The 13017-nt window shown below is 41.8% G+C and overlaps 1 protein-coding gene across 2 annotated transcripts in view; it reads right to left on the bottom strand.

Annotated features, from left to right (window-relative positions):
- Positions 1-12672, bottom strand: part of Utp6 (UTP6 small subunit processome component) — a 29596-nt gene extending 16924 nt beyond the window's left edge. Inside the window, exons 1-8 of one of the 2 annotated variants that reach the window (XM_028759218.1) lie at positions 12496-12672; positions 11054-11138; positions 5470-5511; positions 5186-5278; positions 4067-4114; positions 3303-3366; positions 2142-2260; positions 186-263 (exon numbers count right to left, since the gene is read on the bottom strand). In XM_028759218.1, coding sequence (XP_028615051.1) covers positions 186-263; positions 2142-2260; positions 3303-3366; positions 4067-4114; positions 5186-5278; positions 5470-5511; positions 11054-11138; positions 12496-12587 — 621 coding nt within the window. In that variant the 5' untranslated portion in view covers positions 12588-12672. The remainder of the gene's footprint in view (positions 1-185; positions 264-2141; positions 2261-3302; positions 3367-4066; positions 4115-5185; positions 5279-5469; positions 5512-11053; positions 11139-12495) is intronic. The other variant, XM_028759219.1, reaches the window with a different exon arrangement.
- Positions 12673-13017: the final 345 nt, after the last annotated feature.

Raw genomic sequence — 13017 nt, 5'->3', positions numbered from 1 at the left:
TCCCCCGAACAAACGCCACGGCATAAACACACACTAAAATATCGTTCTAAAAATTAAAATAACCTACAAACCCATTTGAAAGTGAAAAATGTAACATTAAATTAGAAAGAAAAGTATATCTCAAAGATTCGTCTTTTATTTCTAAGGAGGCTCAAAAGACTAACAGTCAACACACGAGCTCTTACCACATCCATGGCAGCTTTTTCAAATTCTTGCTTTTCCTTTCTCAGTTTCTCAGCATGCATCAGCTCCATCCTAAAGTACTAAAATAGGAAATAATGTCCTTAAAGTCCTTAGAGATGCTTTTTAAATTAAAAACATTCAAGATGGCTTCTTTAAAAAAACCATTAATATCTGATCCAGGAAAATGAGGGGAGCACATTTACTTGGAATGAACCTGGCTGATATTGATGAGGTCGGATGGAGACTACTTTTGACACGTAATCTATGTGTAAGAGTCAAGAGACTTAGTGGAAGTTTCTGCAAGTGATTTCACTTAAACTCAGCCGTGTGTAGTAAAAAGCCTTTGTGCTCAATGTAATCCAGATTTCTATCTCATTTAGTAACAAAGAAGGAGACATATAAGAGTATGTTTACTAAACAAAAACTGCCGTTTCCTTAGGGACTTTCCTGACAGTGTGGGCTTTCAGGTTTCAAAAACACACCCCACTCCCAGTTAGCTCCCTCTCTGCTCATGTTTGTGGATCAGACATGAACTCTTCGCTCCTGCTCCAGCACAGGCCTGCCTGCCGCCATGCTCCTGCTCCAGCACAGGCCTGCCTGCCGCCATGCTCCCTGCAACTGTAGTCATGAACTGTAACCCCTGGGAACCATGAGTGCCTAAATTAAATGCTTTCTTTCATAAATTCCCTTGGTCATGCTATTTTGTCAGGATAATTAAAAAGTGCAAGGTGTGGAGGCTTGGGCCTTTTATCCCAGCACTCGGGAGGCAGAGACAGGTGGATCTCTGAATTCAGGGCCAGCTTCGTCTATGTATTGAGTTCCAAGATGATGGAGAGAGCCTATCTCAAAAAAAGAAAAGAGAAAAGAAAAAGGAAAAAGAAAGAAAAAAGATAACTAAGACATTTAATCTCACAAAATAACAGTCACAAGATGGATCACTAATCACACCAAGATCCAGAAAAATACCAATGTGTACTCACATGGCCTCAAGATTCCACCGTACACTCATGTGTATGGGTGTGCAAATGCACACACACACAAAACAATAATCATTTCATTTTTGAAAATTACTCATATTTGCCAGGCAATGGGGGTGCACACCCTTAATCACAGCACTCATGATAAGGCAGAGGCAGTTGGGGTCTGAGTTTGAGGCCAGGCTGGTCTACAGAGAAAGTCTTACGACAGTCAAGACTATGCAAAGAAACTGTCTTAAAAAAACAAAAACAAGTTGTATTTGGGCTGGAGAGATGGTTCAACATGGTTCAACAGTTAGAGTACTTGCTACTGAGGACCCAGCTTTGATTCTCTGCACCCATGCGGCTGGTCACAACTGTAACTCCAACTACACTCATACACATAAAATAAAACAGCAGAGCATGGTGGCACATGCCTTTAATCCTAGCATCCAGAAGGCAAGGGTAGGCTGATCTTTCTGACTCTGAGGCCAGCCTGGTCTATACAGAGAGTTCCAGGATAGCGAAGGCTATATACCAAGTTTCTACTTCAAAAAAGAAAGAAAAAAATTAATTAACATATTTTAATGTTACTCTACTTATTTTGTTTTTTGTTTAATTATATTTTATGTATATGGGTGTTTTGCCTACATGTATGTCTGTGCAGCACATGGTGCTCTTGGAGCCAAGAAGAGAGTGCCAGATCCCCTACAGTTACAGAGGATTGTGAGCCAACATGGTGGTGGTGGAAATTCAATCTGGATCCTCTGAAAAAGCAGTTAGTGTTAGTAACTGTTGAGCCATCTTTCCAGCATCTCTGTTTTTAAAAGTAGCAACAAAATTTTCATGACGCACCATTACCCATGAGAAAATAAAGTACACAGAAGAGGAGGATAACTTCATTTTAAGAAACATTTGTTCTCTACGTATCACAGAGACATTGCTGCCTCGTTCTGAGGGTCACAGAGACCTCTCTCTCATTCCACATGCCCAAAAACTCACTTCTTGGTAGAGCTTTGGACACTCGGGATGAAAGCGTAGAGCCCGAAGAAATAACTGCCTGGCACTCTCTGAAGACAAGCGGTCTTCCATTTCCCATTTGGCTGCCATAATCCACAAAGCTATAGGAGAAAAAAATTAAGACTTAATTTCAGTAAACAATCAATGCTCCAATTTTAATACTTAATGAATTATCTGTTAATCTTACCATAGGAAAAAGAGAGAGGCTGAGGAAGTTTCTAATGGTAAGTTTGATGACTCTATCTAAAGTCGGAAAAAGGGCTGACAAGCTAGCTCAGCCAGAAAAGGTGCTTGCTGCCTATCTAATGACTTGAATTTGGTTCCTAGAAGCTACATAGTAGAAAAGAGCTGCCTTCTACAAATTTTCCTCTGAACTCTACATGCTGTACCATGGCATGTGCACACCCACACATATACCACATGCTTACACATACACAAAATGACCCCTGCTTGGTAATGACATCTGAACTTTCTTGGAGGGTCACAAACCGTGGCAAGCCATTTCTTTTAGCTTTCTTGAGCATACGACTCCTGAAATTGGGCATGGGTATTTCCAGAATCTCTTGCCCCCATGGGTTACCAAAGTAGTTTCCTTATTCACTAATGTAGTCCCTCCAGAAGCCTCAACTTAGGGATCACACCTGCTTTAGGGACGATAGAGACAGGCCTATGAATTGCTAAGATCACTGGATTCCTGTGTCATAAATTTGTGGTTGATCTAATACCCTGAGAACAGTCACTGGAGCACCTCCACTGGAGCACCTCCACTAGAGAGCAGCGCTACTCACCACTCACAGGAGACTCTTTCTCTTACACTTTGTGCACAACTTGTGTCAGCCAACCTACCTTATAAATCTATGTTAATATCTCCTCCAACTTTAGAATCACTCAGCACCTACTGCCTCCACATAAAATGCACCCCACAGAACCAGCAAGTTGACTTTCCATCAGCTAAGAGAAAACCCATCCTTCCTGTCCACAAATGCAACACCTGGCACTGTGGACAGCATAGCAAGCGGGGATGATAAACTAAGACACAGCAAACTGTCTGAGCTCAAGGCCTCCAAATAACTTCTAAGGTTCATCAAGCATAGTAAGTTCTAAAATGGCCTGTTTTTGAATAAAATGTAGATTTTGATATACCTGGTTTGTTTGAATGAATGGCAAGCATGGTAGAGAATATCTTGCTAAGATGAGATTTGGTACCCTGTAAAAGAAAAGAAAGCACTTTACTTCCTGAACAGAAATCACTACTTCTCATCCATAAGCAAAATATACATACATATACATACACATACCATCTTACTAACTATAAAATCAAATGGGAAACCCAGGAATAGTGCCTCTTGACTTAAAATCAGCACTTAAGAGGCATAGGCAGATGGAGTATTGTGACTTCAAGGCCAGCTTGATCTACATAGCAAGTTCCAGGCCAGATAGGGCTACATAGTAAGATAGTCCAGACATATACACATACACAAAAATATATATATATATATCTCTTTCTCTCTTTCTCTCTTTCTCTTTCTCTCTCTCTCTCTCTCTCTCTCTCTCTCTCTCTCTCTCTCACACACACACACACACACACACACACACTTCAATGAGAAAGATCTGTTATTACCAGAGACTAACAAGAAGACACACTCATGCTTTTTATAGCTAAATTATTAAACATAAACATTCTAGCTTTTTTTAACTGAAAAATATAGAAATATATATAATGATTTTCTTTTCACATGACTTAAAATCATTTACATGGTCAGATATACAATGTGACACTGTGGCCCAGCTTGTCTCCATGGGTTCTTTCTCCAACAGTTAACCCTGTACCTCTTGAGAAAGATGGAGTTCAGTAACAGAAGGAAACTTCAGAGGAAAGAGAAGGGGCTGCATATGGCTGTACTTACCCACTTCTTACAAAACACTATGTAGGACAGCCAAAGCTGAACGTCATCCTGCAAGGGAAGCACAGGACAAGCTGCTTGGACCTCATCTTCACGTACGTTAGTTCACATCAGTGCAAACAGGCAAGTTCTGAAAGAGCCAAGGTGCCACACACACACTCCACCTAGGAGCAGCTTCCTCACTGAAGCCTGGGCTCTCTTAACCACAGGAATAAATCTAACTCTAACTCCCACCAACCATGTTCCAAGACAATGTCTAGTGCAATTCTAAAAGCTTGCCAAACCAGGTAAAGAAACACAGACCTTCCATTCTCAGAAATCTAAAGCACTTCTCAGATATACATCAGTCCCCACAAAACTAAACATCAACTCATTGGGGTACTGCCCATCTCCAAGCGGTCACCCGACCATCTCCCTGGTGAGTTCTTTTGCTGCCTTTTCCCTGACAGTGTCTCTTGTACCCCAGACTAGACAGACCTTCTTTTCACAAATACAATACCTGGCAAAGTAGTTAGTAGTACATGAGCAGGGATAAACTCGAAGAGTTCGCTAGTCAACAAAAACCATGGCATCATCTGTCTAAACAGAGGATAACCTTGAACTTCTGATCCTCCTGCCTCCACCTTAACTCTGGTATTACAGGCTTGTGCCATCACACTACATTTATGAGGTGCTGGGGACTGAACCCAGGGATTTAGGCATGCTAGGTAAGCCCCCGCCCCTTTTTGGTTTTATCTGAGACAGGGTTTCTCTGTGTAGCTCAGGCTGTCCTAGAACTCACTGTGTAGATCAGGCTGGTCTCGAACTCAAGAGATCCACCTGCCTCTGCCTCCTGAGTGCCAGAATTCAAAGTTTGCATCACCATGCCCAGCTTTCTTTTAATTTTTTCTAACCCTAATAATGTATTAAACACAGTGCTTAGTGTCATCCTCACAGAGTAGTAAAGTGATGAGATGAGCCTTCTTAACGGCTCTAAACCTGTCTCAAGCAATGATGTCATCACGGAAGTGAGAACTGAGAACTGGAACAGAGAGGATGTGGCATTTAAACAGTCAAACATCCAACTCCAAATACATACACTGTACGTCATCGTGTCTCTCCGAGTACACACTAATCACTTACTTTCCACTTCGCTGAAGCACGGCCAAAGATACCTTGTACCCGATGTACAATAGAATATTCAATTTCATCCTTCTTAAATGAATATTTAATTCTCTAAAGGGGACAAAAACAAAGCCCCAGTTAATTAGTCACACTTATCCAGAGTAGCATTCACACATGCTCACTCTCAGTACCGACAAAAAAAAAAAATCAGAGACTGGAAAGTAGAGCGCTGGCTATCTATTATCAGTGTTTCCCAATAGAAAACAAACTTAAAAAAAAAAAAAAATTAAGCATTAACTTACTGCTCGTCTTCTCTGGATCAGCTCCAAAAGATTGATTTCATACTATGGGGAAGGGAGAGATTACAAAGAGAAACATGAAAAGCATTAACCTTTTAAATACAGGAAATGTATAAAAAAATCAACAACTTAAAATAAAAGACAATTTGTACAATAGCGAGAATTCACAATAACTCTCTGGAATTCCCTGAAAATTCATCTTAGTTCCATAAAACTTATAAACATATATATGTATGTATGTATAGTAACAGTATATTCTTTTTTGGTAGTTGCATTAAGAATGCTTTATTGCCGGGCAGTGGTGGCACACACCTTTAATCCCAGCACTTGGGAGGCAGACGCAGGCGGATTTCTGAGTTCGAAGCCAGCCTGGTCTACAGAGTGAGTTCCAGGACACCCCGGGCTATACAGAGAAACCCTGTCTCAAAAAACCAAAAAAAAAAAAAAAAAAGGAATGCTTTATTTACATTAAAATATGAGGAACATTTCCAATAAAACAGGAAAAATTTATACTGTATCTTCAAGTCTTGTAGGCAGCTAAGAGGCAGGCAAAGACAACACATTACTTAACAGCATGAGACTTGTAAGATTCATAATATTAATCCAACTTCCTACTTAAAGCAGCATGTTCTAATTTTCAGTTTAAAAATTAAAAAAAAAAAAATCTAAGGCATTGTGGCACATGTCTACACCTCAGAGGCTAAGGCTGGAGGAGGGTTGAGAGTTCAAGGTGCTCGGAAATTATGTCAAGAGGTACAACACTTCCGGCGTGATAGCACACTCCAGTACTCTCAGCACTCCAGAAGCAGACAGGTGGACCTCTGTGAGTTCAAGTCTGGTCTACATAGGGACTTCCAGGCCAACCAGCCAGGACAACACAGTCAGATTTGCCTAGCGTGCACAAGAGCCCCAACACCTCCAGGCAAAGCAATAAATGCCTATAATCCCAGATCTAGGAAAACGGAAGCAGGGATTGCTTTTTTTTCTTTTACATTTTTTCTTCTCTAGTTTTTTGAGATAAAGCTTCATGTAGCCTAAGCTGACTCGAAGCTTGCTATGTAACCAAGAATGAACATGAATAAGATTCTCCTTCCAAATACATAAATAAATTAATGAAAAAAAACCCCCAAGAATCTCCTTCCCCCAAGTACCAGGATTACAGGAGTGCTGGAGTTACAGTGTGCCACCCCAGCAGTGCTGGGAATGAAACCCAGGCTCCATACATACTAGGCAAGCACTCTGCCAACTCTGCTAGCTCCAGCTCCAGAAGCACAATATCAAGTTAAATTCCCAGCTCTTCGAAAACGCAAAATAGTAAAAATCTATTTTTTTTGTTGTTGTTGTTTTTCAAGACAGGGTTCCTGTGTAGCCCTGGCTGTCCTGGAACTCTCACTCTGTAGATTTTGAACTCAGAAATCCGCCTGCCTCTGCCTCCCAAGTGCTGAGATTAAAGGCGTGCGCCACCACTGCCAGGCATAAAAACCTATTTTGTAGAGCACATACACAAAGGTCCGATCCAACTATAATTACTGAAGAAAAAGAGAAGACAAAAAGTTGGCTAGTGAGACATCCCAAGCCTGGAAAATCCATATAGCTTCCCATACAGCTATATCAAAGCTTCCACTTTGCAAACAAATATTAGAAATAAAAGTACAGCCAGGAGTGGTAGTGCACACCTTTAATCTCAACACTCAGGAGGCAGAAGCAGGTGAATGAATCTCTGTGAGTTCTAGGCTAGCCTGGTCTACAGAACTAGTTCCTGAATAGCCATGACTATACATAGAAACCCTACTCAAAAAGCCAAGAAAGAAAGAAAAGCATAGGCCCCACCCAACATGGTGAACACCCTTTTGTTCTCCTTTGGTTTTTAAGTGTATGGGTGCTTTGCCCGCATATGTCAGTGCACCATTTAAGAGCAGTATCCAAAGGCCAGAAAACGGCATCAGATCCCCCATGGAACTAGGGTTACAGACAGCTGCAAGCCACCATATGACTGGGAATCAAACCTAGGTTCTATGGACGAGCAGCAAGAGCTCTTAACCACTGAACCATCTCTCCAGCCCCATGACACATGCGCTATCCTAAAACTCAGGAACATAAGATATGTGAATGGTACAAAGCCAGCCTGTGCTACACGGTGAGATCCTGTCTCAAAAAACATGGGTTAGAGGGACATCAAGATGGGTCAGCTTAATCCCAGCACTTGGGAGGCAGAGGCAGGCAGATTTCTGAGTTCGAGGCCAGCCTGGTCTACAGAGTGAGTTCCAGGACAGCCAGGGCTACACGAGAAACCCTGTATAGAAAACAAAACAAAGCAAAACAAACAAAAAAAAAAAAAAAAAAAAGAAAAGATGGGTCAGCGGGTAACGGCTCTTACTGGCATACCTAAACTTAATCACATGGTAGAACTGAAGCCCACAAGATGTCTTCTGACTTCCACATGCATACCATGGCATGTGCCCATAACCCACCTAAATAAATACACATAAAAATAAAAATTTTTAAATTAGAGCCAGATGGTGGTAGCACACACCTTTAATTCAGCCAGCACTCGGGAGATGGGCAGATATCAGAATTTAAGGCCAGCCTGGACTAGAGACAGTTCCAGGACAGCCAGGGTTACACAGAAAAACACTATCTTGAAAAACAAAATAATACGGGTTGGGGATTTAGCTCAGTGGTAGGGCGCTTGCCTAGCAAGCGCAAGGCCCTGGGTTTAGTCCTCAGCTCTGGAAAAAAAGAAAAAATAACAAACAAAAATTAAATAAATAAAAATTAAAATCAAGAGCTAAGGAGGTAACCTTTAGTGGTAGAGCACTTACCTGGCTTACATGAGGCCCTAGGTCTGATTTACACCCACAGAAAAAAAAAATTTTAAATTAAATGTCATTTGTGTCATAGCAAGTTAATAAAATTGAGTGCAAATACGCAGGTGCACATGTTAGGCTGTTTGTGGGCATGTTTTGAGACAGGGTCTCATGACGTATCCCTGGCTGTTCTGAAAGTCACAATTTAGACAAGACTGCCATCAAACTCAACAGAAACCCACTTGTCTCTGCCACCCAAATGCTATGTGTCTGTGAGTTTTTAATGTAATAATTATAGGTGGTTCTTCCAACCGGGAGAAGGGAAATCATATCTCCTTCTCTAAAGTCCACCACCTCTAGTTCTACTGACTCCTTTTACACCATGGTTTCTACACTGTTGCCTTCCAAGCACCCCTCAAAGTCCTGTGAAAACCGAAGGGAACCAGAGGCTGGAGGCGGTGTGGCACAGGCACAGGGAGGCAAAGGCAGGAGAATCTACCTGCTGCACAGACTAATGAAGCCTACAGAGGGAGACCTGTAGAGGGCCTGGCTTCTGTTCCCACCACCCAGCTAACAGCCATCTGTAACTCCCGGCTCAGGGTATCCAACACCTGATTCCTTTTGACCTTCTTAGGCACCACACACAAGTGGTGCAGACATGCATGCAGGCAAAACAATTCATACACATAAAATAAAAGCAAATAAACCTTAAAAAAAAAGAAACCCAGAGCTAGGGAGATCGTTCAGAGGTTAAAAGCACTGACTGCTCTTCCAGAGGTCCTGAGTTCAACTCCCAGCAACCACATGGTGGCTCACAACCATCTGTAATAGGATCCAATGCCCTCTTCTGGTGTGTCAGAAGACAGCTACAGTGTATTCTCATAAATGAAATAAATCTTTTAAAAAAAAATGAATGAAAGAAAGAAAGAAAGATGAAAAAGAGAGAGAGAGAGAGAGAGAAAGAAAGAGAGAGAGAAAGAAAGAAAGAAAGAAAGAAAGAAAGAAAGAAAGAAAGAAAGAGAGAAAGAAAAGAAGGAAGAAAGGAAGAAAGAGAAGAAACCCAAAGCCTAACACAGTGCTACAGATGTGAACTGGTACACAGTGCTACAGATGTCAACTGGTACAAATCATGTATTTTCAAATCAATGTCACCTCAAAGCCCACAGTCTGCACCGTCTCTGCAGTTGTCTTCATCATCACTCTTAGTTTAGATTTGATTTTTGAGCTAGGCCCTCTTCATTCATATTCATATACATATGCACATATACATATATACACATATGTATGTATATGTATAATACAGTACTAATATATATTATATGTAACATATATTACATGTAAATATATAATATACAAATACATATATATTCTTATGCAACTTTCATACATCATTCGGTTTTATTTATTATTTTGTGGGTGGGGTATGCATGTGCCAGAGCATCTATGAAGGTCAGAAGACAACTTTCAGGAGTCAGTTCTCTCTATCCACCTTGTGAAGGCAGGGTCTCTCCTTTTTTGCCATGCTGCGTACTCCAGGCTACCCACCGCCCATCCTCTTCAAGTTTTTCTGGCCCCACAGGAGTGCTGAGATTACAGGCATTCATCACTGCATCCAGCTTTTTTTTTTCTTTGAGATGGGGTCTACTGTGAAGCCCTGGCTTGCCTGTAACTCTCAACATAAACCAGGCTGGCTTTGACTCACAAAAATCTGTCTATCTCTACCTGAGTAGTGTATCTAAAGGTCTGTGCCACCATGCCTGCCCCAGATTTTTACTTTTAGTGTGGGTTTTAAGGATCAAACTCAAGTTGTCAGGAATGTGTGGCAATCCATATACTGGCTAAGCCATCTCATCTGACCTATCCTCTTCTCAGAGACAGGAGTACTGCTGTGAAAACCATGTAGACCTTAAACCTAAAATTCTCCTGCCTCAGACTCCAAGTGCAAGCCATCAGACCCAGCAACGCTTTAAGTCTTTTGTTTTTGTTTATGTTTTTTTTGTTTTATTTTGTTTTGTTTAAGACAAGTCTCACTGTGTCCAGGCTAATCTCAAACTCGAGTTCCTTCTGCCTCAGCCTCATTGAGTGTTAGGATTAAAGGCATGCAGCATCATGGTTTTTTAATTATTACTAACATTTTACCTTTCTAGAGGCTAAAGCAACGGCTCAGTGGCTGTTATTCCAAAAGATCAGAGTTCAGTTCCTAGAACCATGTTCACAAGCATCTGTAACTATAGTTGCAGAGCCAACACCCTCTTGGGGCCTCTGTGGATACTGCACACCACATGATACACACACAAACCAATTTTTTTTCTGTCTTTCTGGTTCTGAATATGTACACAGTAGCCATTCTCCCTCCTTTGACCATTCATCCTATATGTTTAATCTCAACATCAATCTCTGGCCCGTTTGGAAGATGGAAGAATCTTAAAGCAAACCTCTTTTGCAGGCTGACAGTGCTAAGCACGCTACAGACCTTCCAACCGCCTGCTGTGGTCAAACCCCCACTCCTCCAGCAGGCCCACTTTCAGAGGCAAGTTTCCTGCTAAAACCCTGATACACAACAATGCCACTGATCTACCGACCCAACAGGAGAAAAAAGTTCACTCCGACAAGGCCCAAGGCTTATAGGGTAATGCCACTCCACACAGACATCTCTGATCCTAATTAAAACACGTGTGCACAATCATAGAATTCTGGAATTCTGTAGAAAACTGCTGTGAAGCTCACCACTGTCTGATTTAAAATTCTTGAAAGGGCTAAAAAGCTATAGACTCACTCACTTGAACATAGTTGATAAAGTCTTCCTTGAGAAGGGTTCTCCGATGTATTTTGTATTCTAGGTTAGAAGCCTTCTTGATGATAGCCCTGCAGAGAAAGCCAATTACACCATAACATTTGAGAAGTTAAATGTGAACTTAAGATTTTTATTCAGGATATATGGAAAACACACATCTAACAGAAACATCTAGTTCCTGAACACAGTCATCTTCTACAGGCAAAATATGTATTCTCTTACACAATGACCTCTGTGCGGTTAAGAACATCCACATACAGTTTTTAACTTTCAGGGAAATCACCTCAGTTGCCAGGATCATTGTTATTCCCACCAGCAAAGTAAATAACGTCTAATGCTTTTTATTATTTATACATACTACTAACAAAGATTTCTCCCCCAAATTTCGGCTATTTAGGAGCTTGTCTTGGTGTGTGTGTATACATTCCCTAGAATCAAACCTAAGGCCTTGGCATGCTAAGCAAGCACTCTGCAATGCTCTTAGCCCCAATACTTGTTTCTATGTTAACCAAATCTCTACCCTAAAATCTTGGGTCTCTATATTTTCAGTATGTAAGTTCTTAAAACCTAAATTGTCTCTATCAAAATATTACTACAAAAGAGTGAGCATACATGTGTTCTAGGAAAACTAAAGGCAGAATATGCAAGACGATATTTAAGAATGGTAACACATTTAACACCACCACCCTTGTTTTCCAGACAGGGTTTCTCGGTGTAGCCCTAGCTGTCCTGAAACTCGATTTGTCGACTAGACTGGCCTAGCACTCACTGGGATCCGCCTACCTCTGCCTCCTGAGTCCTGGAATTGCAGGCTGGTGCCCGACTCCAGGCTACATTTAGCACTTTCTAAGGGTTTCTGTGTTTCCTAACGTTTACTTTGCTTACCCTACACTCACATTACTGCACTTTCATCTAGAGTCATGGTAAAGTGAATTGTCACAGAAAATCACTAAAAGTAATTGATTTTACCAAGTTACCGAATGCCAACTATATTCTGAGTGCTGTGTCAGGACTCTCAAGAAGCATATGAAATGAATTAAATGGTCTCCAGTCTACAAGTTTAGTTAGGAAGACCTCCTGAGCTTCCATGACGCTGTACTCGAATATCTAAAGTTGTATACCCCAAACTTTTAAACTATAACCTTTTCTTAATCTGAATTCTTCCGCCATTCACATTGCCCAGTAGTCTTTGGTAGGCAAGAATCCTGGCTATATCACCTATACGACCCCAAGACCCTGACCATTGGATGACTGTCAGTATGACTGATGGGTAAACAGACTGATGATTCCAGCAACGGGCTTTTCCCTCTTCTAGCATGGTAGTTAAAAACAAGCTCAGAAAAGTCAGCACGCCTGTCCCTGCCACACACTCGCCTCAAGCTCTCCTCAGCCCGCCCCAGTCCTTCCTCTTCCCTGATCATCTCTCACTTAATCTCCGCGTGGCTGAAGAGTCCGATGCGCTCCAGCTGTTCCAACTCCGGGATTCGATCTTCTATGCGTTCCTGAATTATCTCCGCCATGAGGCTGGAACTTCACAAGCAGCCGGGCAGACAACACGCGTAGAGAGCGTCTACCAAAAAGCCTCCAGGAGCACTCTTAGTGATTGACTGAACGTGCTTCGTAAGTCCCGCCTTTTCCGCTTCCGCCATTGGGACGGTCCTCTTTTCTTTCGAAGCCGCTGTCGCCTCCCTGTGGCTTACTATAGGATTGCAGTGAGAACCCCTTCCGGTTTGGGACACAACTTTTGCGAGGGGCGGGGCTGGAGGAGGGACTAAACCCTCGCGCCACAGAGACCGGAAAAAGCTCCTCGGGTTATACCTGAAAGAGCCTGAAGTACGCTTCCTACTGAAAGTCATCTGTTTTGTCATGCTCCTATCGCAGGTTCTCGCTTCCCGTCACCGAGAACACTAAAAGCTAAAAAATGTAACTGAAAATGATATTGTTAATTAT

This window comes from Grammomys surdaster, unplaced genomic scaffold, assembly GCF_004785775.1.
Source record: "Grammomys surdaster isolate TR1022 unplaced genomic scaffold, NIH_TR_1.0 126278, whole genome shotgun sequence".
Taxonomy (NCBI): Eukaryota; Metazoa; Chordata; class Mammalia; order Rodentia; family Muridae; genus Grammomys; species Grammomys surdaster.
Note: the sequence above shows the minus strand (reverse complement) of the source record. Positions and strands in the feature narration are given on the sequence as shown.